The 20240-nt window shown below is 50.1% G+C and overlaps 2 protein-coding genes across 2 annotated transcripts in view; one reads left to right on the top strand and one right to left on the bottom strand.

Annotated features, from left to right (window-relative positions):
- The first annotated feature begins 10054 nt into the window (after positions 1–10054).
- On the top strand, positions 10055–12392 carry FZD9 (frizzled class receptor 9). Its single transcript, XM_016146486.2, has one exon. It carries the CDS (start codon positions 10264–10266, stop codon positions 12037–12039), a length of 1776 nt encoding a protein of 591 aa, XP_016001972.1. The 5' UTR covers positions 10055–10263; the 3' UTR covers positions 12040–12392.
- A 3752-nt stretch (positions 12393–16144) lies between these two features.
- BAZ1B (bromodomain adjacent to zinc finger domain 1B) overlaps positions 16145–20240 on the bottom strand; it is a 60497-nt gene continuing 56401 nt past the window's right edge. Inside the window, exons 17-19 of the mRNA XM_036225363.1 lie at positions 19952–20097; positions 18700–18803; positions 16145–18423 (exon numbers count right to left, since the gene is read on the bottom strand). Coding sequence (XP_036081256.1) covers positions 18066–18423; positions 18700–18803; positions 19952–20097 — 608 coding nt within the window. The 3' untranslated portion in view covers positions 16145–18065. The remainder of the gene's footprint in view (positions 18424–18699; positions 18804–19951; positions 20098–20240) is intronic.

Genomic DNA, 20240 nt, shown 5'->3' with positions numbered 1-20240 from the left:
GACAGGGAAGGGAGCTGCAGCAAGATGGGCTGGAAGTGCCCCCAGGGTGGCCCTACCTAGATAGGAAAGAGTATGGAATCATGGACATTTCTCATCTGCAAAGGATGTGAGAGGGCCTGCTGGGCTCTCCTGGGCCAACCCTTCTACTTTCACAGCAGGTAGCTTCCTTTGCCCAGGCGCAAGAGAGAAGGAAGGGAATCCCAGGCAAGAAAAGAAAAAACAAAGCTTCTGTTAGTTTGTATGCTAGTCTGAGGGAAGTTCTACACCCGGCCCTCAGGAGGAGATGAAGCTGGGCCCTGTCAATAGCCAGGGCCAACTTATCCTTCAGGCTCGTGGGCACTGTGCCAGGGCCCACAACACCTTTAGAGACCCACTAAAATATTTTCTTTTAAAAACAGAAGAAAAAAATAAACTTTTAGGTCAAAAAGTGTTTTTATTTATAACAATATATTCATGAAATAGTGTATTCATAAAATATAGTTCATAGTCATAAAATATAATTTTTAATATTTTGTTTTAATGGAATAAAAGGTCCAGGAAAGCAGAAGTGCCTAAGGACCATGAAAGTCAAAGTCCCAACAACAACAGGGCTTTGTGTGAAGACTTGGGGCTTTGAGAGAAGACTTGCGACAACCATTTCCCAGGAGTCCTGGAGACTGAATGAAGAACGTGTGTGAGAGAGAGGGAGTGAGAGGAGGTAGGGAGCGTGGGGAGGGAAGGTCTGAGTGTGAAGTGACAGTGCTCATGTGTGGAGTCCTCACCCTGTACTGGGCTGAGCTGCCACCTGAGAATCATCAGCCTCCCTGGTGGCCTTGGAACATGGGCTCCCCCAGAGTATCCTTTCCCTGCTGAGAATACTGCAGCCCAGAGACATTGGACAGATTATCTAAGATGACAGCTGTGGGGCACAATTTGAGTCCAGGCAGCTGAACCTAGAAATGGCGTTCCGAACCATTCCGTAACCTCAACTCTCAGGGCCTGAACACCTCAAAGATAGACGTGCAGTTTTCCCTATGTGGGTGCCTGTGGAAATGGCAGTACAAGCACCAGAACATGACATATGGGTATTTGGAGCGGGGGGAGGCGTCTGTCTTTCCTGTGAAATAACTCCCCCTTCCCTTCCCCACCTCATACCTGGGAAAGGCCAGGAACGGGCAAGGATCAGGATAAGCCAAGATGGAGGGGCATGCCACCAGCCCATGGGAGCTCCTAGTGCAGCCCTTTGTGCTGGAGAGACATGCAAGATTTCAGACATGTGGACTGGGCCGTGGAAGCAAGTGGACCTGTCTGGTGTGTTGATCTAAGGCAGAGAAGTAAAACAGAACACAGGTCTAGTGTCGGGAGGCCTAGGGTCCAGTTCCATTCCTCAGCCTCAGTTTCCTCATCTTTAAAATGGGGGCAAACAAGGTTGTGGCTATGAAAGGGCCTCACAGGATACAAGGACTACAGGATGGACTGTCATCCAAGAGGGCTGACCCAGGGAAGGAAAGGGGTACTCTGGAGACCTGGGAGGCCCTCCTCAGGTGTGGTGGGGTCTGGGGGCAATGTCTGCACCTTCTCCTCCACAGGTCCACCCCAGGCTGAGGTTGGACATGATCTGGAGTAGCTTAAGGTCACACCTCTGCATCTGACAGGGCTTGTTTGGGCTTCTGCCCTCACAACTTGAGGGGCCACTGTGACCTAGAGATAGGCTCCTGCTCTGGCTGCCTGGCGGGGCTAGGCCAGGGCAGGAGAATGCCTCAGAACACACTAGGGACCATCTTCCCAGTGGTGGGCAGAGTACTGAGGCAAGGCCAGCTTGCCCAGGAGGCTGGTGACTTTCCCCAGAAGGAGCCACAGAGGGGCTCCCACAGAGAGCCAGCAGCGTTGGGGAGGGTGGTGTCCCAGGTCTTGGGCAGAGGCAGACCCACCAGGCCTCCGTCTTAGAGGGCAGTGTGAGGCCCACAGCTGCTGGGAGAGCCTGCGAGCCTCCATCTGAGGCCCCTCGCTGGGCTGGGCAGGATGGCGGGAGGGTGATGGGGCCCAGGCTGGGGCCTCTTTCCTCCTTACTCGGCAGCTGAGGTTATTTTTTTCCCATCGGCTGCTGCCGAATTTCCCTTCGAGTTGGATAAATAAGCAGCAAGTTCCAACGTCAATGAAACAGGAGCTGGAGCTGCTGCACAAAAGTGGCTTTCAGCAGTGGCAGGCACCTCTGGGAATCCTGGCCACAGGGTGCCCACATCGGCCCAGCAAGGCTGGAGGATGGACATCGATGGGAGCACCCTGGAGATGGGTGCCCTTTGCCCCCACAAACACAGGCACCACGTCCCTTCCCAGCAGCTCCTCCAGAGTCCCTGCACTGAAAGGGCCTGCTTCCCGCTGTTAGCTCTGCCTTCTCTCTGCCTTCAATGCCCTCCTTCCCTCTCTGCCCTTAAAGCACCTCCGTCTCCAGGACTTATACTTTGGTCACCTCTTCTGGTCTCCGCCCCTAGCAGAGCCCACGCTTATTTTTGCTTCTGCCACTCCGCACAGACCACTTAAAACACCCCCTCTCTTAAAACCTGTCCATGGCTCCCCATTGCCTTTCCAGCTTCACTATGGACTCTGGCAGCCTGCTTCCATTTCTCTCTAATGCTTTTGCAAAGGCTGTTCCCTCTGTCTAGAACATCTTCCCTCTCTTCTATTTGGCTCCCACTTGGCTTCAAGACTCTGCTCATATGTTACCTTCGTTGATACTCACCCCCAGCTTCCTACTCTAATCACAGATATCAGCTGACACCAGAGTTGCCACTGTCCTATCTGTGACTCCAGCTGATCAGGAGCAGCCAGAGGGCAGGTGCCCTGTCTTATTCATCTCATGTCTCCAGCACCCAGCCCAGTCAGTGCTGTGTGCTTCATAGAGCATAAAGAAGGCAGGGCCTGGTGCAAAGTAGGTGCTCAGTGAATGTTTGCTACTATAAATTCCCACAAAATCACATGAACATTCCATCTATATAAACTTACATAAACTAAATGCAAACTAATGTATAGTGACAGCAGTTCAGTGGTTGCCTGGGAAGGGGAGGAAGAATACAAGAAAACTTTGGGGGGTAAAGAATATATTATGATTATTTTTTAATCCTGGCACTATGGCTTGCCCTAGATGAATCATTTCAACTCTCTTTAAGCCTGTGTTCTCATCTAAAAATTAGAGTAAATAATAACTACCTTATAAGGTATTTTAAGAATTAAATGAGATATAAGTTAATACTTAATAAATGGTGGTTATTATTAAGCTCATTTCACACTATATTGACTGGTTACTGCACACACCAGCTATACATGTGCCAGGTATTATGTTAATGTGCTACTTCCCAGTAAGATATGAGCATTTGAACTGGAAGATATTATCTGGATCAAGTATGGTGATGATTTCACATCCATAAGTCATATGTCAAAACTCAATTGTACACTTTAAATATGTACAAGTTTATTATATATCAATGATGTCCTATAATAATGCTATAAAAAATGTACATATCCATTAATCCAGCAGGTTCTCAGACTCCATGCTACAGAAACAAAAGCACAAGTATGTTCAGGGATGGGCAAATGTTTTTTATAAAGGGCCAAATAGTAAATATGTCCAGCTTTGCAAGCCAGATTGTCTCCATCACGATTACTCAACTCTGCCATTGTAGTTTGAAAACAACAATAGATTCTACACAAACCAATGACTGTAGCTGTGTTCCAATAAAATTTTATTTATAAAAACAGGCAGTGGGCCCAATTCAACCTGTGGACCACAGTTTGCAGACCCTGAATATAGATACTTACATCCAAGTCTAGATAGACCATAACATAAACCACTTAAATGTCTACTCCAAGGGAATTTGCTGAATAATTTATAATAAATCTACACTATAGAAATCAGAGTAATGATTTTAAAAAATGAGTTGTATCCTGTGTGTTGTTGACATGGAAACACATTCATGAGAAAAAAGAACAAGGCTGGAGGTATCACTCTGCCTGACTTCGAATTATACTACAAAGAGACAATAATCAAAACAGTGTGGTGTCGACAGAAAAATGGACAATGGACACACAGGCCAAAGGAACAGAATTGAGAGTCTAGAAATAAACCCACATATGTATGGGCAAATAATTTTTGACAAAGGAGCCAAAAATATACAACCTCTTCAATTAATGGTGCTGGGAAAACTGGGAAGCCACACACAAAAGAAAAACTAGACTGCTAACTATCGCCACACACCAAAATTAATTCAAAATGATTCAAGGACCTGAAAATATGAGACCTAAAACAATAAATTGGAAAGAAGAAAACATAACTACTAAACTCATGGACTTTGGATTTAGAGAGGATTTTATGATTTTAACCTCAAAGGCAAGGGGAGTTAAAGCAAAAATAAATGGATGGCCTATATCAAACTTAAAAGCTTCTGCACAGCAAAAGAAACCATCAATAAGGCAAAGAGGCAATCACTGAATGGAAGAATATATTTGCAAACACCTCCAATAAGGGCCTGATCTCCAAAATACATTAAAAAAAATTCATACAACTCAACAATAAAAAAACAAACAATCTAATTTTTAAAAAATGGGCAGAGGACCTGAACAAATACTTCTCCCAAGAAGACATACAAATGGCCAACAGATATGAAAAGATGCTTAACTTTACTAGCAAATAGGGAAATGCAAATCAAAATCACAATGAGATACCATCTCACACCTATTAGAATGGCTATCATCAACAGAACAAATAATCATAAGTGTTGAAGAAGTTGTGGGGATAAAGGAACCCACATGTACTGCTGATAGAAATGTAAATTGGTATAACCACTATGGAAAACAGTATGGAGGTTCCTCAAAAAACTAAGACTAGAATAACCATATGACCCAGCAATCCCTCTTCTGGGTATTTACCCAAAAAACCTGAAAACATTTATCCACAGATATATATGCACCCCGATGGTCATAGCAGCATTATTCACGGTGTCCAGGACATGGGAGAATCTGAAGTATCCTACAATAGGTGATTGTAATAGATAAAGAAGCTGTACACATACACAATGGAATATTATTCAGCCATAAGAAAAGATGAAATACTGCCATGTGTGACAACATGGATGAATCTTGAGATAATCACGCTAAGCGAAATAAATCAGACAGAAAAAGTTGAAAACCATATGGTTTCACTCCTATGTGGGATATAAAACTGAAAACAACAAACAAACATGACAGAGATTCATGGACATGGGTAGTGGATTAGTGGTTACCAGAGGGTAGTGGGGAGGAGGGAGGGAAATAAGGGTAAAAGAGGTCAAATACTTGGTGATGGAAGGAAATTTAACTCTGGGTAGTGAACACACAATGCAATATATATGTGACATATTGCTGAATTGTACACTTGAAACTTATTTGATTTTATTAACCAATGTCACCCCAATAATTTCAATAAAAAATAAAAAATGTATTTTATTGTGAAATTTTAACATATACAGAAAAACTGAGCAAAATGTATAGTAAGCACCTGAAATTCTCACCACCTAAATTCTACCATTAACATTTTCTACACTTATTTTTATCTTATATCCATCCATCTATTCATGATAGACTGTTAGGTGAGAAAAATGAGGTGTACCGTATTAATTCTATTTTAGTAAAAGAAAAAGACTGCACTGTAAGTGTTTGGAAAGTCTAGAAAAAAAGTATCAAAAGAGATGCCTGAAATTTTAATACTAATTACTTGATGGCTAAGATTGTAAGGGGAGGAAGAAACAGTTATTTTATTTCTCTGCTCATCTCTAATGTTGAATTAGTTGTGAAAATTTTAAGTCTTAGGAAGGGTTTTTAAAAACACTTCTTTAGTAAGAATGGAACAGTCTAGTCTAGCCCTTGATACCCCTATAAAGGGAAACTGAGTCAGAAGGGGCCCAAGCGTCAGGGAGGTGGGCCTATTCCAAGGCCACCCAAGTGTCTCACCTAGCCCTGCCCTGTGCAGGTGCACATGTGTGCATGCGCAAGAATAACCAGGCCCCTGCATATCCTTGGGTGTGCATACATGATTAACTCACCCCTGACCCCCCCACACACCCCGTACACACACGCACGTGTGCACACTCATACACACATACACACACGTCCTGGCACCCACCTCTATCTGCCCAGGCTGCAGTGACACTAGACAACCTATCCCTTCCCAGGAGCAGGAATGTCAGTATACCTGCAGGGTCCTCCATGGCCAACAACAGACTCTCCTAAGGGATGTCCTGGGCACCTAGAAGAGGTGCAGGATGACCATCCTCCTAGTTCCTGTTTACTCGCAGACACTTCTGTTCCCCAGAATCCAATAAACACCCCTTCCCCAACCTCAGGCCCCACTTGCATCAGCCTCTTCCAGAAAGGTCTATAGCCCCCTCCTTATTACAACATTCTTTTCATTCAACAGACATTTTTGGGACCCTCTTCCAGGCCTGGCACCAAACCACCCAGGCGCTATCAGGCTTGTGAAGTGACAGGCACAGGTGTGGTGGATGCAAGGCACAGAGGTGGGCACTAGGGCCATCGGAGAAGGGGAAAGATCAGGGAGATCATCCCAGAGGAGATAATATCTGAGTAGAGCTGGGGGAGGGAGGGGCAGTATGTCCAATGGGGGCAAATGGTGGCTCCGGTCACGGGTCATGGTCACGTCTGGGAAGATGTGGCAGGAAGGGCCTCCAGAGTGCAGTGCTGGGAAACTGGAGTGGTGGGAGCGGGGCACGGATCAGGAGGGTGTCCCTTTCCAATTATGCAGGGCAACTCGGCCCACAGCCAAGGGTCTCCAGGAAGAAGGAATCTCCCGCAGGAGGAGGAGCTGACAGAGGCTCCGTTCCCACCTCACTCCTGTCTCTGGCCCCTCTGCCCAGTGAAGCAGGAATGGGGGTGGGCATTGATGGTAATCTCCCTCCTCCCAGTCCCCTCAGTCCTCCTCATAGTCTCCCTTTCAGTGAGTGCCTAAGGTATTATTCTGCCTTTGTAAAGAAGGGGATCAAGTGACAAAGCCGGGTGGGTGGGCAGGCGGCCCAAGAGGCCTCTTCTCTCCCAGGCAGCATCTGCATGGAGGAGGGGCTCTTCCCCACCCCCCAACCTCTGGCTTCCCAAAAGCAACTGTTGCCATGGTAACAGGCCCAGCATCCTATGACTCCTGGGGCGCCCTCCCCATTATGGCTGCCAGAAAAAGGGCCCCCGGACTCCTCTCCACCCTGGCAATGGTGGGGGAAGGGAGGCATGGGCACAAAAGACCTGGCTCCCTAGCTAGTCCTAGCAATGGGAAGGCTCCACCAGTCTGAGCCTCCCAAGCCAGCTGCCAGCGGAGTGGCCGCTCCAGAGCCCCCACCTGAGCCACAGGATATAGAGGCTTGGGAGGCAGGGCCATGCTCCATTATTATCCATGCACCTGTGCCTCCTGGGGACAAGATGAGAAGAAAAATAAGATGTCCCTATGGTCTTTTAACAGTAGTTTGTATGGGGAGGGGACAATGGAGGGCTAACAGTACATGAGGGCACAATGAGAGCACAAGTTGGGACATAGTAGGTGGGCAAGGACCCTGAGCCCACAGAGCACAGCCTCCAGCTCTGTCCAGGAGACCTGGCGGCTGCCCTTAGGAGGTGATGCTGGAGGCTGCTGTGCCAACCAGGGCAGCAGAGAAGGGCTTTCTGGGCTGGAGAGATCGAAGGCTTGGTGGCATGGTGTTTCCCAGGTGGAGCCAGGAGGGAAGAGCAGGAAATGAAGAGGCAGATAGAGGATTATGCCTTGGAAGGGCTTCTGCTGCCATCCCTAGGAGCAAGAACTTCACCCTGCACAATGGGAAGCTGCCACTAGCATTTTGAGAAACTCTGTTGTCCTTACCAGGTAGTCAAACCCAGGTCTTTTTTCCAGAGGTTCTCCACTCCTGTGCTACCTCCTTAAGAAATTCAGTATCTTGCAGCAGCACCTCTCATGGCTCAGGTGAGCTGAATGTATACTATACACTACAGTGCTAGCTGCGTCTCCACAGATGACCACAATGTGTCCCCATGAGTGCATACCGGTAATAGCATTTTTCTTTCCTTCTCCCTTCGCTCCAGCACAGCTCTAAGAGTGGGTGAGCACTAATTACAACTGCTGCTCCGACTCCTTCCTGAGCTCTTACCATATGCCAGACTCTATCGCAGGGCCATGTTGGCTGAGCTGCGCCAGCTGGGCAGGTACCCTTTCTCTGGTGGTAACAGGCAGTCTCATGCAGCGAAAGAGCCTGAATGCCAACCCTGAGCCTTGTGAACTCTGTAATCTAGGGCAAATATTTTGAGTTTTCTGAGCAGCAATTTCTCATCTGTAAAATGGGCACAGAACTCCTTGTAAGACTGTTATAAGAGTGTAAAAGGTCACTTTAAAATGTGTAGCCTGGGCCCACTTGGCTAACCATATGTCCTCAGTCAGTTTCCCAGCCCCCTTGCAGTGCAGGTCGCTCTCTCAGTCATTCATCCTTTAGACATCCCTGAGCAGCTGCTAGGATGTCTGGACATGTGCTGAGCACACATACTGAATCTGAGTCTGAGTCTTCCAGGTACACCTAGACCAAAGGTGTGAGGGCAGACCATGGTGGGCAAGGGAAGAGGGACAGCAGTCTTAAGCAAGTCTTAGGCCACAGCAGGGCCCCTTGGATGATCTGCTAGAGGCATTTGGGTTTCACCCACAAAGCTATGGAGGAACCATAAAGGGAACCTGGTTGGGCAAAGGCAGAAGGGCTAAGGTGCCCTGGGACCCTAGGGAGCCCCCATAATCCCAGCCCCTCTGGAATGCTTGTACTGGTGGTGGGGGGTGGGATGGGATGGGCAGTCAGGGGTCTCAGTCTCAGACCTCATTCATTTATCAGCTGTCACCGGCAGACGGAACCATATCCCTAGGGGGTCACAGTTACTGTACTGGGCCTTGGTTCCATCCATAAGAAGGGAAGGACAGTCCTCTCCCTCCCCATGGCTTAAGTGCTGGAAGCAGGGGGAACAATCCAGTATCATCAGTGATAGAGTGGTGAGGCAGGTATGTCCATGCGTGTCACTGTACATGGTCCATGGCTCTGCCTGCACAGGAAAGAGAATGGGTCTCTCTGGAGAGCTGTGGAGAGTGGTGATGCAGGCCACACCAGAGAGCTGCAGGCTCCCTGGGCAAAGAGGAATTCCCTGCTCAGCCAAGGGAGCTCAGAGGACAGGAGGGGAGGAAGGAGAAAGAGACCAAGGGTTTTAAGTCAAGTCCTCCAGCTCTGTGGCAACGGTTTCAAAGCCGGTCCCAGAGGTGCCGAGGGGGTATCCTAGAGAGTGGCGCCTCTGGATTGATAGGGTAAGAACACCTCTAGGAGGGAAGCACAGAGGCATTGTGAAATGAACCGGAGTTGAAGTCAGACAATCATAAATGGAACCCTTAACAGCTCTATGTCCTTCGATATGTCGCTCCTCTCTGAGCCTCAGTTTCCCCACTTGGGAAAGGGAGAGCTGAGAAGAGACAATGAGGTCAAGTGCGTAGTGTGACAGATAAACAGCATTTGTGCCACAAATGCGTTGTTAATTTTTACAGGATTATCTGCCTGATTCACAGAAAAGGAACCTGAGGCTTAGGGAGAAGAACCCAAAGTCACATACAACTATGAAGAGGAAGAGGAAGCATTTGAACTGTCACTGAGTGCAGGGCCGAGGCTTCCCTCCCACGCATGGAAGCCTTAGAAACGGTCTCCCCCCGCCTGGGGTAAGACGAGGCTATCCAGTATAAGGGTGGGGCAGGGCACTGTACAGGCTGACTGTTCTGTCGCGAGGAATGATTGGGCAGCAAGGTAAGGAGAATAACCGAGCAGGCAGGCGATATCGTACTTACACCTGGCCCCGCAGGACCGTACCTCTGTGGGTGCCAGGCCTGGGGTTGGGGCGGAGGACTCTGCGAGACGCGGCGCCTTTAAAACCCAGCCATGGGTGTGCCCAGCACACGGAGGGCCCGCCCCTGGGCGTGTCCGCTTGCCGCCCCGCCCCGAGGCTTGTAGCCGCGGCCTCCCGAGGCGGCGCCGGCGCTGGCTCCGCGGCTGCTGGAGTGGCAGCGGCGGTGGCACCTCGGCGCCTCCTCTCCCGCGGGCTGCCCAGAGCGCCCAGCTGCGCCCTGACACACGCGGGAGCTCGGCAATGGCCCGCGCCCTGCGACGTGACGGGTGGGCACGGGGGCACTGGACGGCTCGGCCCGAGTGAGCCCGGGCCGACCTCCCGCCCTCGACCGGGCCGCCCGGGATGGCCGTGCTGCCGCTCCGCCGAGCGCTGCTGCTGTGGCAGCTGCTGGCGGCGGGCGGTGCGGCTCTGGAGATCGGCCGCTTTGACCCGGAGCGCGGGCGCGGGCCAGCTCCGTGCCAGGCGGTGGAGATCCCCATGTGCCGCGGCATCGGCTACAACCTGACCCGCATGCCCAACCTGCTGGGCCACACGTCGCAGGGCGAGGCGGCGGCGGAGCTGGCCGAGTTTGCACCGCTCGTGCAGTACGGCTGCCACAGCCACCTGCGCTTCTTCCTGTGCTCGCTCTACGCACCCATGTGCACGGACCAGGTCTCGACGCCCATCCCTGCCTGCCGGCCCATGTGCGAGCAGGCGCGCCTGCGCTGCGCGCCCATCATGGAGCAGTTCAACTTCGGCTGGCCGGACTCCCTGGACTGCGCCAGGCTGCCCACCCGCAACGACCCGCACGCGCTCTGCATGGAGGCGCCCGAGAACGCCACGGTCGGCCCCGCAGAGCCCCACAAAGGCCTAGGCATGCTGCCCGTGGCACCGCGGCCCGCACGGCCCCCCGGAGACGCAGCCCTGGACCCGGGCGGCGGCGGCACTTGCGAGAACCCCGAAAAGTTCCAGTACGTGGAAAAGAGCCGCTCGTGCGCGCCGCGCTGCGGGCCGGGTGTCGAGGTGTTCTGGTCTCGGCGCGACAAGGACTTCGCACTCGTCTGGATGGCCGTGTGGTCAGCGCTTTGCTTCTTCTCTACTGCCTTCACTGTACTCACCTTCCTGCTGGAGCCTCACCGCTTCCAGTACCCCGAGCGCCCCATCATCTTCCTCTCTATGTGCTACAACGTCTACTCGCTGGCCTTCCTCATCCGCGCTGTGGCCGGGGCTCAGAGTGTTGCCTGCGACCAGGAGGCAGGTGCGCTCTACGTGATCCAAGAGGGCCTGGAGAACACGGGCTGCACCCTTGTCTTCTTGCTGCTCTACTACTTCGGCATGGCCAGCTCGCTGTGGTGGGTAGTGCTGACACTCACCTGGTTCCTGGCGGCCGGCAAGAAATGGGGCCATGAGGCCATTGAGGCCCATGGCAGCTACTTCCACATGGCAGCCTGGGGCCTGCCGGCCCTCAAGACCATTGTTATCCTGACGCTGCGCAAGGTGGCTGGGGATGAGCTGACCGGGCTCTGCTACGTGGCCAACATGGACGCAGCCGCACTCACGGGCTTTGTGCTGGTGCCCCTCTCCTGCTATTTGGTACTGGGTACCAGCTTCCTCCTGACCGGCTTCGTGGCCCTCTTCCACATACGCAAGATCATGAAGACAGGGGGCACCAACACAGAGAAGCTAGAGAAGCTCATGGTCAAGATTGGGGTCTTCTCCATCCTGTACACAGTGCCTGCCACTTGCGTCATTGTGTGCTATGTCTATGAACGCCTCAACATGGACTTCTGGCGCCTTCAGGCCACAGAGCAACCATGCTCCCCAGCCAGCATGCCCGGTGGCCGGAGGGACTGCTCGCTGCAAGGGGGCTCAGTGCCCACAGTAGCCGTCTTTATGCTCAAAATCTTCATGTCACTGGTGGTGGGTATTACCAGCGGTGTCTGGGTATGGAGCTCCAAGACTTTCCAGACCTGGCAGAGCCTATGCCACCGCAAGATGGCAGCTGGTCGGGCCCGGGCAAAGGCCTGCCGGGCCCCTGGGGGCTATGGCCGTGGCACCCACTGCCATTATAAGGCCCCCACTGTGGTCTTGCACATGACTAAGACGGACCCCTCTCTGGAGAACCCCACACACCTCTAGGGAGACAGGCCTGCACAAGGGCGGCTGTTGTCCCTTCCTAGCACCCCCTCCTCCGAAGGAGACAGCTGACTAGCAGCTGCCCAGCTGTCAAGGTCAGGCAAGTAAGTGCAAGGGGGCTGAGGACCAGAACGGGGAGACTCTCTTTCAACCCTCACATGTGAGGACCCAGTGAGGCTTACTCCCCTATGGCCTAGTGCAGGGGATTTGCCTGGCTGAGGACCCACAGGGTCCTGGAGGAGCATGTGGAGAGGAGGGGGCAAAAGGGCATGTGGTCCAGCAGGGAGTTTATTTAATGATGTAATTTATTGTTGAGTTTCTCTGGAGCTGTGACTGGAATAAACCCCCGTGTGGCACTGCTGCGTCCTCTCTGGGCTGGGAAGGGGAAGCTAGGAGGGTGGGGCCTCTGCAGGAGTCTCCCTTGTGAGCAGAGCTGGGGTAAGTGCTGGGCTCACCCCCTGCCCCCATTCTCTGGCTCCCCACCAATCTTGTCATCCCCTTTAACAGCTGTGATTTGCAGGAGTCCCAGATTGTGTGTGTGTGTGTGTGTGTGTCCCCTTTTGCCTGTCTTTGCTCCTTTTGGTAACCTGCTTGCCTGTCTGAGGCCTGGGTTCCTGCTTCCCAAAATGAGACTAGGATGCCTGCTGGGAACTCAAGGACTCCCCTGGGATGACATCCCCACCTTTGGCCCTGGGAATCTAGCCTGCTTGGGCTGTGGGTAAGTCTTCACTTTCTGACTCTGCTTTCCTCATTTGTGTAGAAAATGAGGGCATCGGCCTGTCTCAAAAGTTCCCTTGGAGGTTTAGGACCTGCTTCCACTGCCTCCTGTAGCCCAGCACGCTGTACCCTCCTGGGGCCTAAGGCTAGAGTCTGACCATCCTCATTACCTTCAAAGACTGCTGGTGCATCCACCTCATTCCTTGGGACCCTAGTCAGGGCACCCCACCCGCTGGTGGTATATGGGCATCTTGGTAGCAGATATGGGCATGGAAGTGGAAGCCATCGAGGATAGTGAGAATTGGGCCCCCAGCCCCTAAAGGGCTGTGGAAAGATTTGAGATGCTGAGAACAGCAGTGAGAAGTGGGGCAGGTGCAGGGGATAGGAAAAGGTCTCAGGTATATCTGTGTGCCAGATCCCAGAGACCCCCATTAGCTTGGGGTCAGACCCCAGGACCCCATCTTGGCCTCAGCTTTAGCCACTGTGACTCCAGCTAGATGAAGGTCCCTGAGTATTATGACACAGAGCAACATTCAGTGTCACTGACAGGAGGCCTCAAGGATCCGACCCTATTGCCATCCTCATTTTAGAACCAAGGGAAGCCTGAAGTCATCTGCTTCATTTCAGTGGTAGGGCTCAGGTCTCTCAGGCCAGAGCTCTTGCTCTGCATGAACCACCCACCTCACAGGACAAGAAAGAAACCAGATGAAAACCAAACAGGTTGTGTCAATTTCTCACAAGCAACATCAGTTACGAGGCATTTAGGGCTGTCCCTCACAAGGAATAGTATTGACCCCCAGGGGAACTTTGCAACCCTTGCACCTTTGCTTCCACATTTCTTGCATGTGAAATGCCCTCCCCTCCAAATCCTTCCCTTCTCACAAGGCACACAGTAGGTACCTGTGCCTTCTTTGACCAATGAAGGCAAGGGACCCTAACACCTTGTAACTCTCCCTATAAGGGTCCTTGGGGGAGACAGGATGAATTTATTGAAGCTGACAGGGGCCCAGGTTCGGAGTGGGAGGGGCAGTGGCTGCACTAAGCTGGGCTTATAGGCTGGGTTTGCAGGGAGTAGAATTGAAGCTGCTAAGGGCCTGTACCAGGGCAAGCTGGAGCAAAAAAAGGATTTCCGGAGACAGGAAGAGAAATACAAGTGTGTATGGGGCAAAGGGTAGAGAGGAGGGTGAACACCAAGGTGGCACCATTTCATCCCATTCCTTGCCAGTCAGTGGACAGGGGAGGAATTGATCCTTGTTATGTTCTACTCAGTCGAAACCAGACTGGCTTCTAGGAAAACTGGGATGGGGTTGGGGGACAAGGGGGCAGTGCAGTCAGGACAGGCTAAAGGACTACATAAATTCCCAAGGAGGCTCTGTCTGTTCTGAGGCTGGGATGGTTCACATGGGCCAAGACTTAGGAGGGAGAGTGGACCTTGCCAACTAAGGCTTCTCAGTGCTGGAGGACACTATGGAAAAGTCTCAGGCCCTGGAGGAAAAGGAAGAAGGAAACAGTCATTAAAGACCTTTCACAGAAGTCCTCCATTTGATCCTCCTCTCCCCACTTTACAGGCAGAGGAAAGTGGAGGGCTTGGCTGGCTCAAGATCACACAGCCAGGCAGTCTGCAGCCTCTGGAGTTTTTGTGACTCCCCCACCACCACCCCTTCCCGGGGGACAGCAGGTGTTATAACCTGGGATGGTTTTATCCAGAGAAGCCCCTCCCACCCCAACAAATTCCAGAGCTCCAAAATGCCTCAGAAACCAATACCTGCTTTGTGTAGCCCTGGACTCTCCCCTCAGTGGCCCTGGTGGCCCAGCACTTGGGTTTTCAGAGCAGTATGTCTATGTACACATGTCCACATGGTCTGAACTTGTGCATGGGAGGGCTTGAGTTAAAGGAACTTCTTAGCCCTGACATCAGTCCATATTAGTTTCAGGGAAACATTCAAAGTTCATAGGAGTCAGCGGGGGTGGACCTTGACTGAGGTTAGACTTGAGGAGAGTCCTGTGGGGAGGGAGGTGTCAGTAGCTGCTCTCAGTCCCATCTTGGAGAAAATTCCAGGACTCGAGGGCAGTCCTGGGTGTAAAAAGGCCTGAAGGCTCTGGGCAGGGGTAGTAATGAAAGCGGTAATGGAAAGGAAACCCTTCCTACTGGCTTGAGTTTCTGGCTAAGGAGAACCTGGCTCCCTGGAAAAGTTAGAGACACCCACCACCAAAGTGGCGGCTTTGGAACCCAGACACCATGTCACTGCCACCCTGTGTGCCCCTTCCCCAGAGACAGGGTTTGAGGAAAAAGAAGAGTAGTCAAGACAAGGGACTCTGTTGGTTCTTATAAGTAATGTGCAGATCCCTGTCCTCATTTGCAGTAGTCAACCAAAATCAGGTGGCTTCCCCAAGGTCACACCCCTGGGGAAAAAGTATGAGGACTGGGCTGAGGTTAGATAGGACCATCCTAGATGAAGTGACATGGCTCCACGGACACTGTCCCAGTGTGGCCTAAGAAACCCACCCGAGGGATAGGACTGTATAGATGTGGGCTGGGCGCCCAATTGTGATTGTGTAGAAAATGCTCAGCGGTAGCAGTTACCTTTAGAGCCTGAGGGCTGGCTGATCAAATTTGATTTGACCTTGGGGCAAACTGCTTATCCACCTACAGGACTAAAAATGCCTGAGTGCTCAGTGTAGGCCTGACTCAAAGTCCACATTCAGCAAGGCCAGTGGCAGAACCTGCACTTAGGGCTTAGGTTCCTTCTCAAACTTCTCATTTTACCTTATGATGTCCCAGTTCAGTTGGTCAGGAACTGGCAGTTTCCCTTCTCAGTCAATGGGATCATGCAGTAGCTCTGCAAAATCTTTGAAGTCCATAGGTAAGCTGCCACCTCACAGTGACTTACTCAAATCAACCACTCAGACTTTATAAAAACTCCCAGAATAAAAAGATTAATGAAGGTATAAAGAAAAAATTGGCAATGTGGATAAAGTACTGAGGCTGAGTACATGAGAATCACTACATTAATACTCTTTTGGTGTTATATTTGAAATTTTCCTTGAAAGTGTTTTAAAATGTCAGGAGTTTCCCCAATATTAACTCTTGAAGAACTATATAAATTCCCATAGTGAAGCCTTAAAAAAAATCCGTTTCCCTAATTCCTACAAGTTTCAAATGAAATTTGGAGGGGGTTTCAGAGAGAGAAGGCATGCTTTAATATCCAGAAATGTCTCCTGGAAGCAAAGAAATGAGTAGCTGGATCTGACCTGTGGTTAAAAAGACTAAATCAGTCCAATCCTCTCGATGTGGAAGAAGTTTCCAAGAGTCAAAGGGAAAACAGTGCTCGGGACGATACTATGTATGCATTACCACCCCGCCAAGAGCACAAAGACAGACTCACCAGAATTTCCTTCTTTATAAACACAAGTACATAATGTTTATTTGAAATTCCAATTTATTACAAGTTTACCCCTCAATGGGGCCCTTCCTCCTTAAAGACAATTTTTAAAAAACAACAAACAATTCAGGTGTCACTGAAGTGGGAACACAGGAGTCTCAATGTTAACAAGAACGGACTGGCTCTAGGGTAAGAGGCAGGAGAAAGTGTTGGCGGCTGAGTTTATGAAATTGTAATGTCAGTGCTAACTCCAAGCCTGTGGGAGAAGGGCGTAAACCTATCCACCAGCCAGCCACTAGAGCAAATCCCCAAAGTCCTTGAATGAGGACAGGGAGGAAATGGACCACACCTTGCACACCTTGAAGTTTAATATTAAGAGGCTTTATTCTCAAATTCTATGAGTTTCAATTCCTTTGGTGGAATCTTTTTCCTTAATTTAAACAGGTACAGAAGAATCTAGGTGCTCAAAATTCCAAATTCAAAGTTGATAGAAAAAAAATGAAACCCTGTTCTGCATTTATCAAAATCTGCCATAAAAGGGGAAAGAAGACTACAAAGTTTTGTCTAAATGTAACTACTAGCACTAGAGTCATTGTGGGAAGGGGCTATCTGAGCTTTGCCTACCGTCCCTCCTCCCACCTCCCACTGACACTGACCACTGAAAGATTCAGGTTCTCAGGGAACAGAGTCTGAGGCCAGGAAAGGCATGGGAGGAGGCGGATGGAGGCAGAGGAAGAGGAGGGAGAAACAGCCACCAGGGCAGGCAGGAGAACACTCCCTCCACTACCAGGTCCCACCGCTTGCTTTGATGAGCCTCCAACCATACTTCTCTGAAGGTGAGAGGATAGGCTGAGGGAGGCGATAGGGTAATGGAAAGCAAACACATTATCATATAAATTGTACTGTACATGTGCCAAAGCAAGATGAAATATTTTACAAGATGTTCTTTATACAATATCACTGCTGAAACAAGCAACTTTTAATAATTAGAAAAGTCAATTTTTAAAAAATTAAACATTTCAATTCTTCCTGCTTTTCTTCTGCTCCCTTAAGAGCCTGTCTGGTATGTGGGTGGGCTGGGCTCCAACACCCCACTGGCCAGATCCATCAAAGTAAAGGTTATATGCATGATTACAAGCAGGACTCCAGTCTTTAAGTGAAGTGCCTTAGGTTTTTTTTTTTATTATTATTATTATTCTTTTTTTTTTGAGGGGGTGAGGTGGGGTGAGAATGGAAAGAGAATTGTCACAAAGAGGGGAAGAATATTCAGGAATGGCTCCAAGACATGTCCCTTTACTCTGCCAAGATCAACTCAAAGGATTACAACTGTTTCATGATGCTGGTGAATACAGAATTCTGTATGGCACTCACTGATACCGTCACCTGAGAGGGAGAGGGAGGAAGAGACAGAGTACGGGGCTTAAAGAAACATGACTGTATATAAATATAGATTTTAAAAAATCAACATCACCTTCCCGACTGGCCTGTACATTTGATTCTTCTATGTAATACAGTAATCCCTACCCTGGAGACCGGAGGGCTTGATACTATTGTGGTGACCAAAATAGGAAAGGACCTTAGGAAAGAAGAAAGGAAAAGGAACTGGGTCCACAAGAAAAGCCATACCCTTGGGCTCTTCCTGGAAAATTTCATAAAGGGAGGTTGAGGCCATCTACCACCCATACTTCTAGGCAGAGACCACCAACCCTTACCTAGGCTCTTCAAAGAACTCTGCTTGATTAAGATCCTATGGAGAGTCTTAGAAAAACAACACAGGCTTGGGATGACAAGCATTTCTAGATTCCCTGTGATCTCTTCCCTTCCACGTTCTTCTCTGTCTTCCTCTCTCACCTCTCTCCCACCCTTCCCTTGCTGTCCCCTTGACTCCCCCAACCTCAGCTCCCTCTCCCTTACCAGGGCCCCACCTCTCTACTTCTTCTGTCTTCGTCCCCTGGACTGTCCAATGGGCTCTGGCTCACTGTCCCCTTCATCTTCAGCAACCCGATCAGGAAACTTCTTGCGTTTCCTACGGATATATGGGTGGCCAGGAAGGTGTTTATGCAACAGAGCCACCAGACATTGTTCTGTCTTCACCATGCAGTTTAGCACATGGCTGCCTCGGCAGTTGTAAAGCTCAGCATTGAAAAACACTTGCTTCATGTCGGTAAGAAACTCCTGCACAGAGCGGTAGCTCCCACAGGAACATTTGTTCTGCATTGTCTGGAAGTCCATGGGGTGGGTGATCACATCATAGTAGTCCTCAGCTTCATCTCTGGTCACAGGCTCCCTGTGGACAAGAACCAAATGGAGATATGAGCATAGCCTTGAATACAACTGACGGAAACTTTGTTATCAAACCACCAGCCACACAATGCCCACCCCTGTTGAGATCAGCCAACTAGAAGGCACAGAATTGTGTTCGCCTTGTCCTAAGAGCTATCCCTACAGGTTTGGAATGCTAATCCCCAGGCACTGAGACATGTCCTAAGGGTGCAGCTGAGTACTTCCTTAGCCAGCTACAAGGCTAGTCATACTCCTCTGTCCCTGAGAACACAAAGCTCACCTGAATGGCCAGCTGAACCGGTACTTCACAATCTTGTTGAGGATCTCTTCACACTTCTGCAACTCCAGGCTTTGCCTTCGGGAGCTCCGCTTGGTATGAAGCACCTGGTGCCAAAGTAAAAAGACTGTTATTACAGGTCCGAGAGAAGACAAGTGGACAAGCCAAAAAATGTGTTCATATGGTTGAAAGAGAGAAAGAGTTCGAACATTTTCTAGGAGCAGAGACGATCAAAATCATCTGACTTTCTAGACAGGGAGCACTCTCAGCCAGGGAACAGGCATCTTACCCTCAGCCCTTGCCTCCTCCCTGATGGATGGTAATCAAAGAAGCAGAGGGCAGGCAGCAGTTGCCATATTATAGTAGTCCTGCTAGAGGTCAGCTATAGAGGGCCACTGTCAACAGGACGCTAGCCTGTTAAGAGCAGATGGACCTGGGATTATGGTTAACTCCATGGATGGCTATAAACAAGCAACTGCAGAAAGCCAGATGGGTTATGGGGACCAATAGTAGCCAATGTTGTGGGGGTAGGGAGTCTCAGGAAAGAAAAGCAAAAGGTACAATTCCCTTCTTGGGCTCTCCTGGCTAAGGAGAAAAGGGGTGGGGCCTCCCTTCAGAAAGCCATAACAGACTGTTAACTCACAGGGGTAGGAGCCACAGACTTAAATGGGTTAAAGCTGGGCAAGTGGGAGAATCTCTTAATGCTCTTTGAGCTCCCTAATGACTTGCTCTACACCTCCAACCCACCCCCAACCCTAATCTGATCTGTCAAAACAAGCACGTTTTCAAGAGCCTCTTTTTATTCTTTAAAGCTCAAGTGAAATCTAAAACAAAACCACTAAAATCACATTAGTTGAGGAGCAGAAGGGAGAGAAATGTCCCTCCCATAACAACTGTCAGCAAAAGACCCAAGAGTGCGGCTCCAACATTGCTGACATTCCCACAATGAAGACCCAGCCCCTACGAGCCATTGGGGACACATGGATACTATTTTAAAATCCTTAACAAGTCGTAGGCTGCCTGTTAACTGGAGGAGACAATGTTTGCAGGCTACAGCAGGGGAATGCCGGACATAGCTGTTCCTGGAGGGCCTGCTGCCTCCGTCTGCCTACAGGCCCACCCATCAGCCACCCTCCAAAGTTAGGGAGGAGGGAGGAGAGGGGAAGGCTCCCACCTGTCGCCAGAGGAATTCCTAATGCTGGAGTAGGGGATAAGAAACAGAAACATCAGAGGCAGGACCATAAGTAATTCTTACCAGCTCATCAACCTCAGCATCATCCATAGGTGGTGCCTTCGGCCGAGACCTCCTGGTTGAATGTGGCTTCTTACCTGGTCGTCGGCCTGGCCTTGCCACAGGGGGGATGACACCCTGCTTGCCCCGGATAGTCTTTCGAGGTCTCACTGAAATAAAAAATATGGACTGATAGAAGAACAAATGAGGATGAAGGAAGCATGTTTATGGAATGGGAAGATAATGTGGACAAGCAAAGCAATGGCTTCTTTGAGTTACAGGGTACTCTGCTATTTATCTCTTTTACCCTACC

The sequence above is a fragment of the Rousettus aegyptiacus genome, unplaced genomic scaffold (genome assembly GCF_014176215.1).
Source record: "Rousettus aegyptiacus isolate mRouAeg1 unplaced genomic scaffold, mRouAeg1.p scaffold_m13_p_8, whole genome shotgun sequence".
In the NCBI taxonomy this organism is placed as follows: domain Eukaryota; kingdom Metazoa; phylum Chordata; class Mammalia; order Chiroptera; family Pteropodidae; genus Rousettus; species Rousettus aegyptiacus.
This window is presented reverse-complemented; position numbering and strand designations above follow the sequence as displayed.

Bases quoted from the DNA above. Each gene is read 5' to 3' on its own strand.
- FZD9 (XM_016146486.2), top strand. From the start codon at position 10,264: ATGGCCGTGCTGCCGCTCCGCCGAGCGCTGCTGCTGTGGCAGCTGCTG.